General features: G+C 37.0%; 4 protein-coding genes across 9 annotated transcripts in view; 2 read left to right on the plus strand and 2 right to left on the minus strand.

Moving 5' to 3' along the window:
- The first annotated feature begins 529 nt into the window (after positions 1-529).
- Positions 530-1,805, plus strand: rmi2 (RecQ mediated genome instability 2). The gene is made up of 2 exons (XM_016468805.1): positions 530-899; positions 1,252-1,805. Exons 1-2 carry the CDS (start codon positions 602-604, stop codon positions 1,401-1,403), a joined length of 450 nt encoding a protein of 149 aa, XP_016324291.1. The 5' UTR covers positions 530-601; the 3' UTR covers positions 1,404-1,805.
- LOC107674718 (lipopolysaccharide-induced tumor necrosis factor-alpha factor homolog) lies at positions 1,529-3,834 on the minus strand. The gene is made up of 4 exons (XM_016468804.1): positions 3,582-3,834; positions 3,094-3,324; positions 2,062-2,218; positions 1,529-1,972 (listed from the first exon to the last, which is right to left on the minus strand). The coding sequence occupies exons 2-4, from the start codon at positions 3,308-3,310 to the stop codon at positions 1,864-1,866; spliced, it is 483 nt and encodes a 160-aa protein (XP_016324290.1). The 5' UTR covers positions 3,311-3,324; positions 3,582-3,834; the 3' UTR covers positions 1,529-1,863.
- On the plus strand, positions 2,860-6,245 carry LOC107674721 (stannin-like). Of its 5 annotated transcripts, none has more exons than XM_016468811.1 (2): positions 2,860-2,961; positions 5,794-6,245. In XM_016468811.1, the coding sequence occupies exon 2, from the start codon at positions 5,880-5,882 to the stop codon at positions 6,141-6,143; it is 264 nt and encodes an 87-aa protein (XP_016324297.1). In that variant the 5' UTR covers positions 2,860-2,961; positions 5,794-5,879; the 3' UTR covers positions 6,144-6,245. The 5 variants fall into 5 exon arrangements, with proteins under 5 accessions (XP_016324297.1, XP_016324294.1, XP_016324292.1 ...); XM_016468808.1 differs by lacking the exon at positions 2,860-2,961 and adding an exon at positions 3,300-3,353; XM_016468806.1 differs by lacking the exon at positions 2,860-2,961 and adding an exon at positions 4,515-4,762.
- Positions 6,246-8,056: 1,811 nt separating this feature from the next.
- Positions 8,057-21,810, minus strand: part of LOC107674666 (zinc finger CCCH domain-containing protein 7A-like) — a 20,894-nt gene continuing 7,140 nt past the window's right edge. The window contains exons 5-23 of one of the 2 annotated variants that reach the window (XM_016468714.1): positions 20,944-21,102; positions 20,786-20,866; positions 20,581-20,634; positions 20,467-20,506; positions 18,177-18,484; positions 17,846-18,089; positions 16,749-16,780; positions 16,489-16,660; positions 16,220-16,378; positions 15,934-16,139; positions 15,081-15,181; positions 13,490-13,671; positions 13,337-13,407; positions 13,120-13,256; positions 12,688-12,793; positions 12,455-12,563; positions 10,313-10,443; positions 9,094-9,257; positions 8,057-9,006 (exon numbers count right to left, since the gene is read on the minus strand). In XM_016468714.1, coding sequence (XP_016324200.1) covers positions 8,817-9,006; positions 9,094-9,257; positions 10,313-10,443; positions 12,455-12,563; positions 12,688-12,793; positions 13,120-13,256; positions 13,337-13,407; positions 13,490-13,671; positions 15,081-15,181; positions 15,934-16,139; positions 16,220-16,378; positions 16,489-16,660; positions 16,749-16,780; positions 17,846-18,089; positions 18,177-18,484; positions 20,467-20,506; positions 20,581-20,634; positions 20,786-20,866; positions 20,944-21,102 — 2,646 coding nt within the window. In that variant the 3' untranslated portion in view covers positions 8,057-8,816. Of the gene's footprint in view, positions 9,007-9,093; positions 9,258-10,312; positions 10,444-12,454; positions 12,564-12,687; positions 12,794-13,119; positions 13,257-13,336; positions 13,408-13,489; positions 13,672-15,080; positions 15,182-15,933; positions 16,140-16,219; positions 16,379-16,488; positions 16,661-16,748; positions 16,787-17,845; positions 18,090-18,176; positions 18,485-20,466; positions 20,507-20,580; positions 20,635-20,785; positions 20,867-20,943; positions 21,103-21,810 lie in introns of both variants that reach the window. The other variant, XM_016468713.1, reaches the window with a different exon arrangement.

Genomic DNA, 21,810 nt, shown 5'->3' on the forward strand with positions numbered 1-21,810 from the left:
TTGTTCAAGAAAATGTATTCGATTTTATACATGTTAAAAACGTAAGGTATGAGGATAGTGGTTTCAGAACCCGTGGTGGATATAAAGACAATGACAAGGAAAAAGATGATAACATAATGATGAACAATAATTCTACAGCATTTATTAATCTATTGATAGTTAATGTTAATTCCAACATTTACTAATGCATTATTAAAACCAAAAGGTGTGCTCGTTTAGTGAATGCACTATGAATTAACATGAACTAACAGTGAACAACTGTATGTTCACTAACATTAACAGATTAATAAATACTGTAATGAATGTATTGTTTGTTGTTTGTTCATGTTAGTTAATACATTAACTAACATTAACTAATGGAACCTTGTTGTAAATTGTTACCAATATTCTATAGGCCTATAGTGTATTAAAATGACAAAATAAAATCGTCTCTATTTACAACATTAACATCGACAACATTAACTCACACATTTTGATTTTACTTGTTTCTACAGTAGAATATAATATAATGTGTGCCTTTATTTTGAAACAAATCGTCACGTCCGGATCTTTTGTTCTTTCACGCGTCTGAAAAACAGCGCGTTTTTAACCAGCCCTGAAGATGATGGGAAGCAGCTTTCTGAGTGCGGATAGAGCTCGCAGTCCTCCAGTGAAAGTGTTGTCCAGCCAGCTGCGTGAAGGGACAGAGTGCCAGACAGCAGGCGGAAGGTCCGAGTATGTTATCAGACGACTGGGCCCCGGTGAGCAGCGCTCGTTACAGGTGTCCGTGGTCTGGATGCAGGGGACTGTGCTGGAAGTGCAGTCCGATCACAACACCGTGCTCATTCTGGACGAGACCGGGAACTTTGTAGTCAGCGGCATTAACAGCGTGCCGAAAGGAAAACCCTGCCTGAGTGCCGGTTAGTAGCTTTTTAAAGGCAGCTCCTATCATATTTAATTAGGTTTCCTGAGGACAACTTTTTTCTGATGTTCAAGCACATATTTTCACTGGGTCTTTATTGACGAAGAGAAAAATGTACAAAAAGTGAATAAAATATACGGTTAGTTTTTTTGTTTTTGTATTCACATGTTCTATGTGACAAAAACCGCAACTCATGAATATTAATTAGGTCACGTGAGTGACAAATACACAAAGTAAATATTTTAAGCATTGAGGTATTCTTCTATTTTTTTACTTTTGAATTTGCATTTGCTTGGAGTTCTCAGATTTACAAAGACAACAAAGAGAGGTGGTTTTTTTTTAACCCACAGGTAAATATGTCATGGTTATGGGTGTCATCCAGTCACACAGTCCAGAGCCGGTGCTGCGTGCTGTGAAGATGGCAGATCTTTCTGAAAATGCTGTGATTCACAGGAAAAACTGGATCTATGAAGTAGAAGATCTCCAGCAGATTTTGCCCTAAATCTTTGTTTGTTTCATGAGACTGATGCGATTGTTTTTGTTCTGGTGCATCGTTTATAATATTTGCCAAGCAAACAGAGGGAACAAACAGAAATTGCATTGCATATACACAAAAGGACTTTTAAGTGCGAAAGCATATATATATTTATATAATAATTTTCTACATCAATTTGATTACAGAAAGAAGAACTTTTGAACTGTAATTATGCATAAATGTTACAGAGATTTAAAAAAAAGATTAAACTTATACTAAGTTAAATCACAGTTTACAATGAAAAGACAAGTATGTTAAGGTATATATATATATGTGTGTGTGTGTGTGTGTGTGTGTACGAATACATGTCAGTGTGGCACAGATAGTGAATTAACTCTGGCTAAAGAATGAATTCAATGCAACTTTTTCCCATTATAAATACATAGTCGGTATGCTACACAACTCATTCACATGTTCTGCAGCGGCTTCACATTCTCTTGTGGACTCCTAAAACGCTGCTGCAGTTCGGACAGTGGTGTGTCACATCCTTCAGGCTGTCCACACAGAAGGGAATCAGGCAGCAGCCATAGATACATCTAGAACATGGGAGACATGAACAGAACAATCAGGGGAGTGTCTTTGTGTATATTATTAACAGTGTATATTATGTAATGCTTCATCTAACCCAAAAATGGCCAGGCCTGCACAAGAGAGCCAAGCTAGTGCTCCTGATGTATACTCCAGGCGAGTTATCACGTTCTGTGTGCATACTGGGCAATGTGCCTGCACTGGAACACTTCCAAACGTCAGACCAGGCTGAACATACACGGTCTGAACAGAAACTTAAGTACAAAAACAAGAAAGCTTAGAAATACTGTGCAACATATGTTTACTATTATTCAAAGCCATAGATGTCTTATACATTAACTGTTCAAATATCAGGGTCTTAACAAAAAAGATGTGCTGGAATCAGTGTGTATGAATGTAGATTTTAGTCGATGGAAATGTACTTTTTTGTTTACAAAAAAACAAAACATTAATATGGTAAATAACTGTAAGGCTAAGGGAATACATTTTATTGAATGTAACTCTTTGTTAAAATATGTAATGTAAGATATATTTGGCAAATTAAAAATATTTTAAATATGATTTATATAAAAGAAAAATTGATTGTTTGAATTTAAATGAATTATATTAAAATATATTTAAAAGTTAAAATTATATAAAATATATAATGAATAATTGTTTAAATTATGAACAAAATTATTTTTAAATAATAATAATAAATATATATATATATATATATTGTAAATCCTTTTATAAAATAAAATGAAATAATTGTTCAAATTTATATAAATTATAATATATATATATATTCAAATAAATTGTATTAAATATAATTTCTTATATAAAAAATAAAGCCAGCAAGACAAATGCAGATCTGAACTACATGCAGAAAAAAAACAAATATGCTTGGGTTTAACTGGAAAAACCAGATTCAACCAGCTTCTGTTTTTAGCTTGTCCAAGTTGGTTTATGTGGTTAATCAACAGCACTACCAGTTGATGGGGTGGAAGTCAATCAGGTTAGTCTTTAGATAAATCTCTACATTATTTGTATCTTTTGAGTGATGTATACAACCTTTTTCTTATAAATACTTGAGTTTTAAAATGTGTGATCGGAAAAAGCCATGGTGGAATAAGAGTAAGGCTATTACCAACAGGACAGGTGGCAGATTGACCTTGTTGGGGTGGTGGTGGATACATCGGGCTGTACAGTTGTGTTGGATAAGGAGGTACAGATGTCTTCATATCTGGAGCTGGAGCATAGGGCATTGGTGGGTACTGTGGGTTTGCTACCAATGCCTCCTCATACGATGGAGGAGGCGGGTGTCCCACAAATGTTGATGTCTCTAGTGGGGGTGCGCTTGCCATCGCCTTGATGGGTGCTTTAAAAACGACAACAAACAGCTTTTTAGTAAGTATACGGTTATTATATTATAACGTTATTCATAGTCTTGCCCAATTCTCGATGGGTCCGAACTTCTCTGAAGCAATCGCGCTTTTAAAATACATGTAAACTACAAATACCACGTTCAACACGAGAAATAAGTGTTTAGAGTTGTAACTTAAAACCTCGAAACAATAAAGCGACGCTCGAACAAAACAAATAAGCAGAAAATAACTTGGAATGAGAAACACTTACGGTTAGTGTCGTTTATTCAAGAACACACTCACGAACGATCCGACAAAAACGTTTCCTGCTTAGTTTTGTTACGCACTTGCTGTATTTCCGCAACTGAGATGGGTGGGCTGAACTCTCTTATAAGATTATCAGACCAAAACAGGACACTTTAGACCATAAGAGCTGTACATAAAGTCAATATGTAAGTTATATCTCAATAGATGTAGTAAGTAGCGATTGAGAGGTTTTTTGAGAAATGGGAAAGTTCCCTCAAGTTCCGGTCACATATCTCTCGTGATAATTCAACTCAGTTCAGCTAACAACTGCTTTGTTTATGTTTAGCGTTTATTATTTTCTAGGTTTAACAATCTATATTAAACGCCTTTATATCAATACTTAACTTTTGGCTTGACTAGCATATGTGCAATTTATTTGTTATTGTTGTTTTTTCTTTAATCACAATCAAACTTTATTTGCAATTGCATGAATATATAAAGTATCAGTAGTACAAAATAATAATAACAAATCAAACATAAAACGTGCATTTACACGCCCTTTCTCTGAAAGACATTCAAGTAAAAAGGTAAAACCTTTGGTATTTGTGAGTAACGTAAAAATGATTAATTTATATAAATGTATTATTTTTATTATAATGGACGTGACTGTGTTTCGCCTTTTCTATTTTTATCTTTTTCACCCAAGGGACTTAGAAAACAAAAGTGCACGTATTAAAAATGGCTTCTGCAGAATCATGTGCGTAGGTGCGAAGATATAGTAATATACAATGTTTCATATTCATAAATAAATAAGTGAATCTCTTTCCATTTGTCTGTGAATGCAAAACAAATGTCACGCATAGGAAGACCATGTACTACATCCGCCTGTCTGAGCGCCGCCTCTACTGGTTAAAACACCATTGCTTTTAGGCTATTTGATTGGATATTTGCCCTTTTCAGCCGTGATCTCATTTCCTATACAGTGACAAGCTATGTTTATTTATTTTTTTATTTGATCTGCTCGGGCTGGAAATGTAAGCGACTGGTTTTAGATGTTGCTGTATAAGTTATAACACAACAGCTGGATCACTGGAGACGGACGGAGTGTTTCTGCAGCTGAGCGTCAACTCTCGCCAACACACGAAACGGTTCGCAAAAGTACATAAGCGTTATTCTTTGATAAACAAAAAAAGCGGCCTAGTTTTGGTAAGCTTTAAATGATTTTGTCCCTTAATTTTATATCAGTAATTGTCCAGACAAAAAACGGTCTCCATTCAGGGCTTGTTTAGATCGCATATAAATGGCTACTCTCTTTCTGTTCCAAAGCATTGTTTGGGGGGGAAAAAACAAAACAAACCCGGCTGCAACGATACTTGCTGCAGCCGTTTTCGTAGATGGTTAGCTCTGTGTTGCATGAACGTCGTAAAGCCTTTCAGCGAGCGTCGCGTCAGCGCCAGCGGACAGGCGTCGTGCCACTCTCAAGATGGAAAGTCTTGCCAAGATGCCCGTCTCAAAAGCGTTGCATAACCTGTGGCTTCATGAAGGAACCATGACACGAGCAATAATGGCTGGTAAAGCTGTATGAAACGTTTCTCAAGAAAGAGTGAGAGCTGATGGGAGAATCGAAGCTTTCGAAACTTTCAATCAATTGAACCAATTACTTGGCTAAACGATTCACTGTTTCGAAACCCCACACGAAAACTTGGGCCAAAAAAAAAAATGCATACAAAAAAAAAAAACCACATTTTACAAAGTAATTGTAAATGTTTTATTGGAAGTCTAATCTGTTAAATGCTATTAACAATACCAATAACAATGAATTGTCTGTATAATATGAATTATTATTAAATTGTAGCGTTTGTTTTGTCTGATTTATGGAGAGCTTGGTTAATCAGGCCAATAAGAAACTAACTATCACACTTGCTTTTTATTATACAAATGTGTCATTAAAAATGTCCACAAATGTATAAAACTGATCCAAGAGCAGGTAAAAGCAATATAGACACTGGTTCATGTGTTTGCAGACGTTATTCGAGAAATTTCTAAAGGGTTATGCTGTAACGAAACCTAGATGGCTGAAATCACGACTTGTTAAGTGCTTTGAATGTCTGCTTTGAAACATGCGTTGCAAAGGGTTTGAAGCTTCATAAAGCAGTTGTCAAAACAGTGAGAACATTTTCAGGAAGTTACACCGAATATGTGCTTATTGTAGAATCATCCTGATTCTTGTCTTTCAGATGTAGCCCAAACCTACAAGAACTCTGCAGAACTGCCTCTCATGGACTTTTGAAGGCCTGTGGTTGAACTTCTCCTGACTGACAGGATGTCCATCACGGACCATAGCCCCACCACTGGGGTCGTCACAATTATTGTAATACTCATTGCCATTGCCGCACTAGGGGCTTTAATTCTTGGTTGTTGGTGCTACTTGCGGCTGCAGCGCATCAGTCAGTCTGAAGATGAGGAAAGCATTGTCGGTGAAGGTGAAACTAAGGAGCCCTTCTTACTGGTCCAGTATTCGGCCAAAGGCCCGCGGGTGGAGCACAAGACCAAGCTCACCCCTAACGGCACGGAGAGCCACACCTAAGTCCTCTCATCTCCCTTCACAGTGCATACTGTGTAGTGGGTCGTGTTTGTAGACTCCTGTCAGTCTTAAAGCATTTCAAACCTTACAGTGTCACTCAACACTGAAATGAAACCACTCCACCTTTTAAACAAGCTGAAGAACAAAGACAAACCTAGTGCATGCAGTTGTCTAGTTGCCTTGACTTGATTTTTTTTTCGCTCATTTTGTGGTGGTAGAGCCCTGTTATAATGTGAAATCGACAACTGTCAAGAGTTTTGTGCAATGCTGTTTGTAAAGCCGTAACTGAGTTCTGAAGCTAAATCAAGACTGATTCTGTTTCTTTGGAGTTTTTACTTTATTTTTCATCCAGAGCTGGCTCTGGGGTTAAGAAATTCAACACAAATTTTAATGGACTGATTTCACATCCATATCAAAATGTTAGATGGTTTTGGGGCTTTTTATCCAGTTCATTCCATTTACTTTTAAAAATAAAGGTTCTTTATTGGCATCTGTGGTTCCATGAAGAACATTTAACATCCATGGCATCTTTCCATTCCACTAAAGGTTCTTCATAGTAGAAAAAAAGGTTATTTTAAGAATTGTTCACTGAAATGTTTTTGGGAAACAAAAAAAGGCTTGTTCTGTGGCATCGCTCTTTTTGAACCTTTATTTTTAAGTTTTGAATTGCAATACAAAAAGAAACGTTTTTCATTACAAATAAGATCTTCAGGATACCATAACTTGCCAAATTATCTAAACAGGCTTTTGAAAGCTCTTACATTATATTTAGTCATGTTTAGAATCATAGTTTCATTAGCACTTTTTATCTTCAATGTGTGACATACAAGTGATTTTGTAAACAGCGTTTGCTGGTTCTGGTTTAAACCTGCTAGGGAACCACTATAAGAACGAAAGCCAATGACTGAGGTCTTTTTATTCTTGTTGAATACTATTGTGACCACAGAGGCTTTTGTTTTTCGTGGTTGAGCACATTTCTAAATTATGAGAAGTCATTTGAAAGTGTAAATATTATTTTTATAGATGGCTTAATGTGCAACTGGATACTGAAATGTCATTGTCTTGAGTTTTTAACCTTTTCCTTCACAGTGTTTTTTCGTGATATCGCAGTGTTTGCTGTTTGTACATGTAAGATGAAAGCGAGAGAAATGATTTATTTTTATACAATATTCATGCAAATGTTGTCTATAGAAGCAAAATCAACAGTCAGGCATATAGATGAAGCCTGAAAATGCAGCTGAAGTGATTTCACTAATATCAGATTTTTAGGGTTCCGTCATACATTTGAAGTCGACAGATTTGTTTGTGTATTGTGATGTTCGATATAAAGAAAAAAAACAAGGACAGTACATGCATGTTAATTTAATCTGCATATTTGAGAAAAAGCAACTTTTTATCAGTAAAGCACTTAGTATATTGCTTATGCCACTCCAGCCAGTGTGTCTGTCCAGTGTTTGACTGTACTGAACAATAAAACCTCTGTTACTAGGGAAATGCCTGCTTGTGAGTTTCATGTGCATTTGCAACTTTTCTATCCTAATGTAAGAACTCTTCTGTTAACTCTTGAAATATTATGCATAAGTGATAAGCATTTATGGACAGTTTTTTTTATGGGGGGCAGAGTCAAAAGTAAACATTTTTATATGGTATATTATTTTATTTTTATATTAATTTAAACAATTATATTCATTTAGTAACATAAATATATCTTAGAGTAGGCTATATCTTTAGAGTTTTATAATTCATTATCTTCTTGTCAATCCACCAGTTCACATTTACAACTGCGTGTTTTCTGCGTAAAAATAAGGGTCGTTTTTGGCTTTGGTCTAAAGTTTATTTATTCCTGTGATGCAAGGCTGAAAATTCAGCATCATTACTCCAGTCTTCAGCATCACATGATCCTTCACACCAGTTTCATTAGATCAAATAAGCGTTTAAATTCAAATAAAATAAAATAATCATTACAGGGAATGCACAGCAGATCCAACCCATAAAGCATGCATTAAGATACAGAGATGCAGCTGGCAGGTCATCGCCTATTCTACACGTCTTGACATATAATTCGCCAACAGTATGCCAATTCCTCTTTTCAATTTTCATTAATACACACACTGTTATGGTAGTAATTCCCTACAGCTTTGCTTTCAGGAACTATGGAAACTGAAAAGACAACGACTTTGTGTTTACGTAGGTCCATATATAACACCAACAGGCATTAACACAGCAACCACACAACATAGTAATTCGGTGTGGATGTAGAACAACAGAGATTCAGGACCCAACATTCCAAAACAAATCGCAGTTAAGAAAAAAGAAAAAAGAAAAGGGTGGGAATGACACAGGAATCTCAGATGTGCTATTTCTTGCCATACGTATACTGCACTTCTGCTTTGGGTTTCAAGAGCAAAAGCCAATTCCTGAAAAGTGATCCACTGTTTGCTATTTAATAAAAGAAACATAAAAGGCGATGGTGCATTTATTTTTAACCGGTGATAAAAGCAACAAAGCCGTGATTACTCTGAACACAAGGCCAGCTCTGTGCTTTCCGTGAAAACCCAGAAGGAGGATGTCCTCCTCCTCCAGAGAGCCACGCCACACTCACCTGATTCAATACTGAACTCAAGACATCATCGTTCCAGAACACCCTGCATTAACAGATTCAGATGAATTAAAACATTACTTAATATCTTTAAGCAGAAAACTATATTTGCCAAAGTCGTTATCATTTGGTGCTATCAAGTGATCTTTTCTGGCTTTGGCAAGTTTCATCAAAAGGAATTCTCTTCTGTCCTTCCATTCCTTCAGCTCCTCATCTCCATGTGCCAGCTTACAAAGCTCCTCCTCCGTGCAGGTGCCCTTGAGGAACCTGGAGCGAATCGAAACCAATCCGTTAGCGACAGCTGTTAACTGTTAATGAGATATGAGTAGCGTCACACATTAGCATTAGACTGACCGTTCGCAAACTCTGAAGGTTCCTGTGGGGAAGCGATACTGCCAGCAGTTCTGATCGTCTTCAGAGTTGAACACTCGTTCTTTGTGCTTCTCGGAGGTGATATGCTGCTGCCACTGCTTATCACTGTTGCAGTTCTTTCCACACAACCAGCAATGGTTGCCAGCCTGATGAAACAGCATTTAGACGTTATGAGGAATGTATTCATGAAAAAAAGATCTGTGTGAGAATGAATTGTGGTGTTCAGTCACTTTCAGAAAAGAAAATGTGTAAAAATATAAAAAGTTAAGTTAAAAAAAATAAGTTACTACAGAATTCTTAAATATACACACATCGATGATATATTCTACACCTTCACAGATAAAGATTTTGAGATGAAATATGTTCAGTGAAACTGAAAGATTGAAGACTTGAGAGAAACTCTAATACAACCCTTATAAAGTATGGGGTCTATGAAATTCTTTAATGTTTTTGAAAGAAGTTCTTTAAAACAAGTTTTCTATTTGAATAGATGTTATGTATGTAATTTATTAAAGTGATGTCAAGCTGAATTTTCAGCATCATTACTCCAGTCTTCAGTGTCACATGATCTTCAGAAATCATTCTAATGTGCTGATTTGCTGCTCAAGAAACATTTATTATCATAGTATTATCAATGGTGAGAACAATTGTGCTGCTTAATATTTTTGCGGAAACAATAATGCATTTTTCTTCCAGGATTATTTGATAAACAGAAAGTTCAAAAGAACAATGTATTTGAAACAAATCTTTTGTAACATTAATTAATCAAAAGTGACCGTAAAGGAAATAATATGCAATTGCCAAATAAAAAATTTCATAAAATCTTGCTGATCGCAAATTTCTGACAGTGTATATTTATACATTTTTTTTTATAATGAATTCTATTAGTCATTAAAAAATGATCATATAAACGCTTATCCATGAACATTCAAATATAGATGAAAACTTCATAAATCATGTACTATAATGTAGCAAATGTTTTTAAATGTATTAATAAAAATTTATATAAATCATTAATGTGCCACACACAAACCACCTAAATAAAAGAGCGCTGAGTGTATGTGCCGTTCTCGACGGTCAGCGTGTTGCAATTTCCTTCACTACATGTACAGCACACTCCAAGATAGACCAAGGTTGAGTCAGAGTAAGACGAGCGTGATAATGATGTGTGGAAATATGGATGCTGTTCAAGTTTCCATACCACTTCCTCAGCATAGTCCGTGGGCATATGAATCTGTTTGCCATTCTCTCGGGTAGCGCTGCTGCTCTCCTCGCTCCAGCCCGGCTTCTGAGACTGCAGCCACATTTCATACAGCTGCTCCATGTCTGCAACTACATACACACAAACATAAACGAAAGGGATGCATGATAAATCAGTCACTACATCAGTATCTGTAAGCACTGAGGGCCAGTTGTTCAAAAAGTTCAGAATCGATCAGAATGATCTATATTTGGAAATCCCATGTTTTGCGATCCATGATCAGGTAATCAATCTTCTTTGCTAGTTTTTCCAAAGCAAAATTGGATCACAATAATCCAGATACACAGTTTTTCAGATGACAAAATCTGGATTACTAGTGCTCTATGGAGCCCCAAAAGGGACACGGTGATGGAAAAAATATACAGTGGGTACGGAAAGTATTCAGACCCCCTTAAATTTTTCACTCTTTGTTATATTGCAGCCATTTGCTAAAATCATTTAAGTTAATTTTTTTTCCTCAATGTACACACAGCACCCCATATTGACAGAAAAACACAGAATTGTTGGCATTTTTGCAGATTTATTAAAAAAGAAAAACTGAAATATGGGGGTCTGAATACTTTCCGTACCCACTGTATGAGATGGAAAAAAAAAATTTCATAAAAAAAAACAAATAAAAACATTTTACATTAAATATAATATTTCTGTTTGCTATTGACATCTGATTATTTTATGGCACCAAAATCTCTTTTTAATTTACTGTAGGCTACTGAAAGGCTTAAGAGGTAGCCTCCTAATGTCTAACAGTCTTATGTATGCATACATATACATATACACATACACATATACACATACACATATATATATATATATATATATATATATATATGTGTATGGGTGTGTATATATTACAAATGTTGTATTTTTGAACCGGTTTAAAAGTTTTAGTACACTTTTGTTCCTGAAATCCACCAATTAGGATCAGTATAATCCTGATGTTTTTTGGATCAAAGGTATCCCAATGTTACAATAAAGTTTTGAACACAAACTGATTATTTGATCCTGATCAAAACCAAGATTGGATTTTGTGATCTAATGCATTTTCAGAATCCTTTTTTTCCCCAAGATCTGAACCCATCTGACAGCCGAAATCTAAATCTAATTACTTTTGAACTACTGGCCATGGGTGATTATACGAGTCAATCTATTCAAGTATTTGAGAACTTAAGGCTTAAGCCTAGTCCCAGACTAAAATGCATGTCTGAGCTGGTTTGTCTCAAGATGCACACCAGTAATGTTTTTTCTAAGGAACGTTTATAAAAGATAATTAAATGTCCTAATTGAACTATGGCCTAAACCTGGCTTAGTCTAAGCCCTTACTGTGAAACCAGGCCAATATCTACACTTCAAAAAAAAAAGTAGGGGTCAGTGGACATTCATAGTTTTTTCAATGAGAACAAAACGTAAACTGAGATGGATGAAAAATGTGTACTGTATAAAGCGCTGTATAAAAAGGTGACCAAAATTCACAGTAAAGACATTTACACATTTTTGTCTCCACAAACATTTTCCACAAACATATTAAGCAGCACAACTGTTTTCAAGAGTGATAATAAGAAATGTTTCTTGAGTAGTAAATCAGCATATTAGAATGATTTCTGAAGAATCATGTGAAAATTCAGCTTTGCATCACAGGAATTAAAGGGTTAGTTCACCCAAAAATGAAAATTTTCATTTTTGGGTGAACTAACCCTTTAAGTTTCAAATAAAATGAAAATTAAAATAGAAAATAACATTTTAATAATGTTTCACAACATTACAGTTTTTACTGTATTTATGATTAAAAAAAATGCAGCCTTGGTGACCATTAAAGACTAAAGACACTATAAAATCTTACTGACCACAAGCTTGAACAGTAGTGTATGTATAAGCTCACAGCCACTGGGGCTGTTGTTTAATATTGACTGATGTCAACAGAACAGGAAAGATGTTTAGGAGGAAGAGCAAGTTAGATTATCTTGATTAAACATTACTTTAAACAAACAAACATAGTACATTATAATCCTGCTCATTGTATTGATTGTCATCATCTGAAAACTGATGCACATGCAAAACATGCACTCAAATGCAAAGTGAACTTACTATTGTTATCTTTCATGAAGGTCCATAGATCTCTCTCCTCTGTGCTGTGAGCAAAGGTGCAGTTTCCAATATACTGACACTTTTTGCCAGCTGCCACATGCAAACAAATCTGCAAACATCCAGGAATAACAATTATTGAAGAGACAGTGGCGATATTTACGAACCAACAATTTCGTCTTATAATGAAAAAAAAAGGCCAGTTTTTTAGCATGAAATAAAAATATTAAACTTACGTCAAACTGAGCAGGAATAGGCTTTTTGGTTGGGAGAGGTCGAACTGTAGTCCACTTTTTCCGTTCAACAGAACTAACCAGAACCACCCGTCTCTCTTTAGACCAACTGGTCAACAGAAAGTGACAAATTATGAGATATTATTAGAATACTAAACTTAAAATTGCAGTTTTGTTAAAGGATGTTCACCCAAAAATTCTGTCTTAATTTATTCAAATGGTATGACTATTTCTACCATGACACAAAGGGACATTTTTGAAGAATGTACTGGCCATTTTTACCTATAAAATGAAAGTGGATTCACATTCTTCTATTCACTTTCATAATCACTTATCCTTTAGTGTTCCACGAAAGAAGGTTGTGTGGGTTTGATACAAAATTAGAGTAAATGATGACAGAATTTTCATTTTTGGATACACATGAGCTGGACTCACGGATGCCGGGCCTTTGCACTGCAATACTTCTTGTTTTTGTCTGGCTCGCTGACTTGGCCGTTCCTCCAACATTGAGCACATACAAACTGCATCTTCAGGTTAGCTGGACCAAATCTGCGCAGGGTCGGTGGAAGCTCCTATGGGATTGGCATAATAATATCATAAGACATCTCTCACAGGTATACACTATCTATCAGTATGCATGTATAAATTCTACCTGGGCATGAACAGCAGCATCCATATTCCAATATTTCTGTGACTCCTGGACAATACCTTCATGTGTGATACCTGAAACAAACCAACACAACAGTTAAGCGTTTCCTGTCAGCCTTCATGTCGGATAATTCACGAGTCCCGAGCGGTAGCTCACCTCGTTCACTCTGCATCATCCATACTTTGAGCTCGATGAGGCTGTGGGCATAAAAGCAGAAATCCTCTCGCTGGCAGCCGTACCGCACCTCATGCCTACACAGATCCATCTGGCAATGAGGGATGTATGGACGGATTTTGGAGTACCTGACTGTTTTGTCCCTTAAATTGTGTACAAGGCACCTGAGAAATAAAAAGTGTTAGTGTTAATTCCACATTACTAAGAAAAAAAAGGTCTTACCTAGGGCCAGGCAATATAGAAAAAATTGCAAATGTCACCACTACATGGCTCTCTGGAAGGCTTTATGCAAAAATATTTGACCCAATAAAAATAATGACTGCTAAATTCAGGTCAGGTGACAAGGCTGCTAGTCACTTCGAAAAGACACGCTAGTTAAGAGTTTCGTCAAAGCTGATGTTATTATTACTTAATCAAAACAACCCAACTACAGTTTGATTGATATTACGGGGAATAATATAAATAATTATTCCACAATAAAAACAAAAATATATGATTTATGAAAATTAATAAACAGTTATCCGTTTTTGCAAATGAACTCTTCATATGTTGTAGTGTATTTGCTCTGAAATGGCTTTAATGGGTGAGAAACTATCACATACTTAAAAATAATCAAATTTTTAAATGCTTAATAAAATGTAACAATAATATATCATTTTATTTTAACTTTGATTATAAAGAAAAAACTGTTTGACTTTAGTATTTTTATCCTTAATAGCATATTACTATTTTATTACATAATAGTACATTATAATAAACCAATATTTATTATTTTAATAGTATACTTATTTTTATTAATAACTGATCTTTTTAATAGAATATTACACTGAACAAAATTATAAACGCAACACTTTTGTTTTTGCCCCCATTTTTCATGAGCTGAACTCAACCTTCCACTCAACTTTCTGTTAACATGCTTGGATACAGCACTCTGTGAACAGCCAGCTTCTTTGGCAATGAATGTTTGTGGCTTACCCTCCTTGTGAAGGGTGACAATGATTGTCTTCTGGACAACTGTCAGATCAGCAGTCTTCCCCATGATTGTGTAGCCTAGTGAACCAAACTGAGAGACCATTTTGAAGGCTCAGGAAACCTTTGCAGGTGTTTTGAGTTGATTAGCTGATTGGCATGTCACCATATTCTAATTTGTTGAGATAGTGAATTGGTGGGTTTTTGTTAAATGTGAGCCAAAATCATCACAATTAAAAGAACCAAAGACTTAAACTACTTCAGTCTGTGTGCACTGAATTTATTTAATACACGAGTTTCATTACTCGTTTATAAATAAATTACTGAAATAAATGAACTTTTCCACGACATTCTAATTTATTGAGATGCACCTATATTTACTGAAATAGCTTGTGGAAATCAGCCTGTCATAAGACTCTCATACAAGTCATGACAATGTGTGGGTGTGAAGCTGACCTACTGACACAACAAAAAGACACTGAATATATCGCCCAGCCCTGATCTGGCCAGATGTAATCATTAATTCAGACCAACGACATTCACTGCAAAGCATGAATCTGCACATTTAGTGTCTGGACATGTCTTCACAAGAAGAGATGCTTACTTCTTTTCCTCAAACGCATGCTTTGTCACTGGGTGAAAGCATAGACCGGGGTTGTCCTTACTGGTTTTGCTGATTATTCGGGGTTTGTGATCAAAGCACACCTACAGACCAAGTCACACATGATAGGTATTTATACAGCTTCTTTAAACTCAGCAACGAAGAAAAACAAACAGTGAAATTAAAAATCCTTTCTTTGAAAACCGGTCATTCAAGTTCAATGATGAAATGAAAGGTGTTAAAGACACAGTCAGCTGCTAAAAAACAAATCTACAACAGGAAAAAGGGCTAACTCATAAACATGATTTATTTTGGTCAGCTGACCTTCAGGTGTATCATGGATTAGTTATTAAAGGGATAGCTCACCCCAAAATGAAAATTTGATGTTTATCTGCTTACCCCCTGGGCATCCAAGATGTAGGTGACTTTGTTTCTTCAGTAGAACACATATGATGATTTTACACCGGATGCCGTGCGCGCGCCCAAAGACTGGACATAGTGGTGTATTAGAGGTAAAAATGATATAAATACTGTTCGGTTTCTGGCACAAACCGATCGTTTCGTGTCTTAGGACATCAATGTGTCGTCACGAGCCGCAGGGTTTAATTTGGATTTGTCTGTGCATGTTTTTTTTACTCTCATAGATTTTGTTACCATTGCCATGCATTATACGACTGATAGACTGCAACGGTTAAAGTAAAAAATCATCATATGTGTTCTACTGAAGAAACAAAGTCACCTACATCTTGGATGCCCTGGAGGTAAGCAGATAAACATCAAATTTTCATTTTTGGGTGAACTATCCCTTTAATTCCAGCTACAATAAGCAAGCCATTCAAACAATGGCACACTTTACCTCACAGAGGAACATAAATATCCCATGGTGCTCCTGTAAGATTTTGGGCACGGTCAAATTGATCTTAGGTTTAGACCCATAAGGATCACACAGATTTTCCCTGCAGATGAAGCCTTTGCGTTCTAGCGTCCACACGTCAATTTCCTCTTGGCAATAAGCAAAGGTACAATGGCCAAAATACCGACATTCTTGTCCCATCGCTACATCTATAAAGCAGAATTTTTGAGTATTTTAGTAAATCTGTGACACCGTATAATAAAGCCTCAAAGGAGATCACTGCAATTACCTTTGCAAATATAATAAGGCCCCATGTACTGGTTTTTAGTGGGCCTTGGGCGAATAAACTTCCATGTTGGAAGTTCAGAATGTTTGGTTCTTCCCAAAAGCAAATCTTTTTTGCATTTGTGGTCCTCTGGATGGTAAGCGTAATCCAGCACTCCAGGTCCTGTAAATACAATCAGGTGATAAAGAACCTTATGCAAAAAATGTTTGCATCGTTAAACGTCATACACTGGAAGAGCTGCCTAGCAACATTCCTGCATGACTGCCGCTTACCAGTTTTAATGTAGCAAGAGGAACAGGCCTGTTTAAATTCATGGGTATCAGCAAGTGGGTTCTTGGCAAGGTCTTGTTGCGGTGGATAATCCTGCACAAATGTCCCATCGGATGTGCTGAAACCCATGCTGATGGGTGGAATGTTTGGCACTGACATGTCGCTATTACTCAGCTGAAAAAGCAAATAACTGAGATTAACCAAACAGCACAGCTGAATGTTCAGGAAAATGTTTATCGTATTGATGTAAATTAACTCTTACCGGCATAAAATGATGCTGGCTAAATGGTTTATCTGGTCCTTAAGGAATTAAAAAAACAAAAGGGAAATCAGAAATGAGCAAAGAAAAAAAAGAAAAAAAAAAAAACATACAGTAGCAGCAGGGTACAAAACTAACATTTGTCAAGAGCCAAATTTGATTATTACATTTAAAAAGCACTACACAGCACAACATAGGATCTACAATATAATACATTATTAAAGTTAATTAAATTAATGACACAATGACCCATGCAATTCATCACTAATATTCCAGGAAACGTGTTCAATAATTTCACACTGCTGGGTAACATATATTTATGGCTGGTACATTATCTTAATTCACTCAGCATTTTTAGGTGAGGCAAATGGCTAATTTTGGACCCTGGTTGCAAGTATCTTGAGACAGCTAAAGTCCAAAGTATACTTCTGTATTGATACATCCACTTGTAGAGTATGTATACAGCTTTTTTAACATGTACGCCATTTGAGAACATGTGGAGAGGAGCACGACACATATAAACTAAAAAGTTTAATTTGTGTCCAGTGCACTGCACTTTTTCTCTCTAGAAGTTATAAGCCATTAAAATGTCTTTGTACTATTTTATACTAGATTTCAACATGGGCATCTATTGTTGTTGCGTCTCCAGTAGTTTGTTGTTGTTCTGCCCTCTCAGTTTCTTTTTTCTATTTCGAAGCAGCAGGCACCTTGTGGACAAAATTAGTGCAACGCATTTGGCTGCACATGTACTAAGCGGTTGAATATGAGCATAAGAGCATAAGTATATGAGCATATTGAATATTGCATTACGCGCACTGTATGCATCCCCTAGCACAGTGGTTCTCAAACCTGTCCTGGAGTACCCCCAGCCCTGCACATTTTGTATGTCTCCCTCATCTATCACACCCGATTCAACTCATCAGCTCATTAGTGGAGACTGTAAGATCTGAAGTGGGTGTGTCAGATATAGGGAGACATACAAAATGTGCAGTGCTGGGGGTACTTCATGGAGAGGTTTGAGAACCACTGCCCTAGCATATGCACAAAAACCAAAGTATATTTTGGGATTAAGATGAGACAAGCCATGATGAGCAATGCACCTGTTGGAGACTCTGAAATTGCCAAACTATCCAATGAATCCAGAGGTGATGAAAATGTGTCCAGACCAAGAGAATACGATGAAATTGGCTTGTGATACAGTACGGGCAAATTGACTGTGCATTGTGGAGCCATACTCAAAAACGGATGGCTCAGGTGGGAAGGCATGAGCAAAGAACTCTGTATCGAATTACTGACGGCAATACTGGTCGGTAAAGGAATAGGTCCCTCCACTGTGGGAATATCCTGGGTGAAAAGAAAAAGACAAATATTAACATGATCTCTTGTATGCACTCAAAACACAAGCAGAAATGCGGTCCTCCTCAAGCTTACCAAAGAAGACTCGGGAGGACTTGCTCTGTCCAACAGCTCATCCAGATCATCACCGATAATATCTGTATCATAGTCCAAGTGGGTGTCTAGTACTGCGTAAGAGTCATTAGGCCTGGTTCCATTAACCAGAGGCATATGTATGGGCATGGGAACAGGCTCTGGATTATTGGTCTCAACCGGGACGACCGGTGGTGAGATGACACCGACAAGAAGCTTAGCCTCTACTTCTTCCATCTCATTTACTGTAGAACACAATGGCATGCTGACTGGTACCGTGCCGCCCATACCCTGCATATACTGGCCCACTTCTATTGAGACAAGGAGGCATTAATGAGCTGACTTATTCAAAGATGTATTATATACATTGTATTGTTGGGCGATGTCTATCAAATTTGTCTACAATGTCTACAGTGAAACATCGCGATGGACGATGACGTTGGGGAGGGAGGATTCAGAAATATCCGCTGATGTCAACGCACATCATCTGCGTGCAGCCCAATTTTTGTGACCGTGCGGACGGTCCGCGTACAACAGAGCAGGCACGAGGTGAATGTTGAGAGAGTGAGTCAAGTAGGTGATACTGCACGTGTGTCAAGCTCATCTGGGGTTGAGTTTACTTTAAAAGCTGTGTGGACGTGGCTGAGCGCGAGACGGAACAAAACATGGAAAGTGAGGTTTACCCAGGCCTAAGAAGTGATGCGGAGCAGACGTCAGAGGATTAAAAACTGAATTATTATTAGGCTATTTTAATTTTATTGTAATATATTTATTATCCAACACCCACGATCTGACCCGCATGTTCTAGCCTATTTAATCCAATTTAAATAATTTCGAATTTTGTTTTTAGTTTGTGTAAAACATTTAGCCTATAGTTCGTTTGGCATTTTTGCACAATAAAATCCTTACTCGTTTTGAATGTAATTTGTATTGTGTGATCGGAAACAACGTCATTGTTATTATTACGGAATCAGAAAAAAATAACTATTTGAAGTAACTGTGTGGAAACTGAAAGAATGCATTGCACTGCGCGATATAGTGTGATTAAGCTGTTTTTTTGCAGGTGGGGTTGCGGGGAATCACAATGCCGGCTCAACATCGTGATGTCTGTCAGCCATCGGCAACAGATGATGGCATCATTTATCAGACCAACCCCTAATACATTAGCGTTCAGAAGCGTTGAAAGAAGTCTCTTATGCTTACCAAGGCTGTATTTATTTGATCAAAAATACAGTAAAAATGGCAAATTTGTGAAATATTACTACAATATAAAATAACAATTTTCAATTTTAATATTTTAAAATGTCATTTATTTCTGTGGTTGCAAAGCTGAATTTTCAGCATCATTATTCCAGTCTTCAGTGTCACATGATCTTCAGAAATCATTCTAATATACTGATTTGGTGCTCAGGAAACAATTCTTGTTATCAATAATGAAAAGAGTTGTGCTACTTAATATTTTTAAATATATGATAATATCCCAATTTTATTTTCTGGATTTTTGATCAATTAAAGAGAAAACAAGTTTATTTTAAATGGAAATCTTTTGTAACAAATGTCTTTACTGTCACTTTTGATCAATTTAAAGCATCTTTGCTGAATAAAAGTATTAAAGGTGCACTAATCAATATTTGAAAAAACACTTTTGAGCACAGTTTCGGTCCGAGTCCCAAAACACACTCGCAGCCAATCAGCAGTAAGGGGCGTGTCTAGTAATGATAGGGAGAAGAGCGCTCAGGTTGGATATTAGCAGATCGACTATAGATACCGAGAGATGGCAGAAGAAAAAGAAAAGAAAAAAAAAAAAACAGGAAAATTTTGGAGGAACAAAACATTAAAAAGAAGGGTTACGATCAGGCAAGAGGTAGGACCCGCGTTAAGTTTTGGAGCAGAGCAGCTTTCCAGCGGTGGAGAGAACTCAAGGAGCGGAAGGGAATCGGACGGCGAGGTTCCTTTGTTTCTTCTTGATCGGTGAGTTGTGTTGATTTTGCTTTGTTTCACACAACTAACCTGTGTTGGCTTTTGCTTGAACATGCTGCGGCCGGCAGGCATAACAGATTCTGCCATCGTCACTGCCAGGATTGTGTACGTACGTGTGGGGCGGAGTTATCAAAATAGGGGTGAGGTTCTGTTGGGTATGGGCATGTTTGTTTTGGTGCTTTCAAATATCAACATAATTTGGCAAAATTCGCTTAGTGCACCTTTAACTTCCTTAATTTTTTTTTTTATTTACTGATGCCTACACTTTTGAACAGTAGTACACATTACTCATGGTAGTATACACTTGACTTACCCATTTCAATATCCTCTACGGAGGCAGAGCTCTGAGAATGCTGTTAAAAAATAAAGCAGCTCAGTAGGGTTGCTGAAATTCATTTTAAACACACACACATATCCAGCATCTTACCTTATCATTACCCGCTCCTGATAGACTTGAACCAGGCAAAACATTTAAGGCAGGCTGATTTCAGGAAAAAACAAAAACAAACAAACAAACAAAAAAGACAGGTCAGGGACAAATAATTACAGATTATGAGCTTTATTTTCCCTGGCACATTTATAACCAATTATTCTAACTAAATACTTTTTCACCAATTATCTATTTTATTTACCTTGCTTCTGACATAAGCCTTACGGATTTTCAATCCCAACATTTTGGCAAGCTCCTGGGTCATTTCAATAACATGAGTATCCTGCAAGGCAAATGAAACATGAAGAACCAAGGAATGTAAAAAGGCTTGATTAAAAGCTAAGAGTAAAGTGCTCTGACCTGAGGCACTGCCATGGAGCATTTGGCAACCACCTCATAAGCCTCTTGATGTCTTCCCATTTCTTTTAGACATCGAGCTTTCCGGTAAAGTGCTCTGTAGTTGCTTTCATTGAGTTGAAGAGCTTTTTCAGAGTCCTCTAGAGCTTGATCGTGCAGTCCCTGCATCAATAACCACAAACACATTACAGTGAGTTTAAAAACACTGCATGGAAATACACTGCTTACTTGTACATTTCCATTCAAAAGCTTGGGTTTTAATATTTTTAAAATAATTCTCTTATGCTTAGCAAGGCTTTTACATTTATGCTTACACTTTAAAATAGTTTTCTACTGCAACAGGGCTCCAGACTAACATTTGAGAGCAGTGGCACCAGCGCCACTAATGACGCTTTTCCACTGCATGGTACGGTTCGGTACGGTTCACTTTTGGGGGGTTTTCCACTGGGTACAGTACCTGGTACTTTTTTTAGTACCACCTCGGTTGAGGTTCCAAGTGAACCGTACCGTTACCAAAACGTGACATGTAAACTCTGCTGATCACGGATTGGCCGGAGAGAATCGTCACTACCTGTGTCACTGAACTTGCAACATGACACACAACAGAACCGCTAGATTTAAATCAGCACAGCCAGTGAAGGATCGAATGCAACTGTTTTGAACGAGCACACCTCTTTTTAACAACCAAAAAGTGGCTGTTTCGTGGTCTGTTGAGGAAGTACAGACGTTCCTCTCGTTGATAGCCGAGGAGAAGATCCAGCAAGAGCTTGATGGGGCGACGCTGAATGAAAACGTTTTTCAGGAGTCGCGGCAGTATAGGCGGCGCAACTAACGACATGTGAATAATCCCGCCCACTCTAATGCGATACT

The sequence above is a fragment of the Sinocyclocheilus anshuiensis genome, unplaced genomic scaffold (assembly GCF_001515605.1).
Source record: "Sinocyclocheilus anshuiensis isolate Anshui unplaced genomic scaffold, SAMN03320099.WGS_v1.1 scaffold152, whole genome shotgun sequence".
NCBI lineage: Eukaryota > Metazoa > Chordata > Actinopteri > Cypriniformes > Cyprinidae > Sinocyclocheilus > Sinocyclocheilus anshuiensis.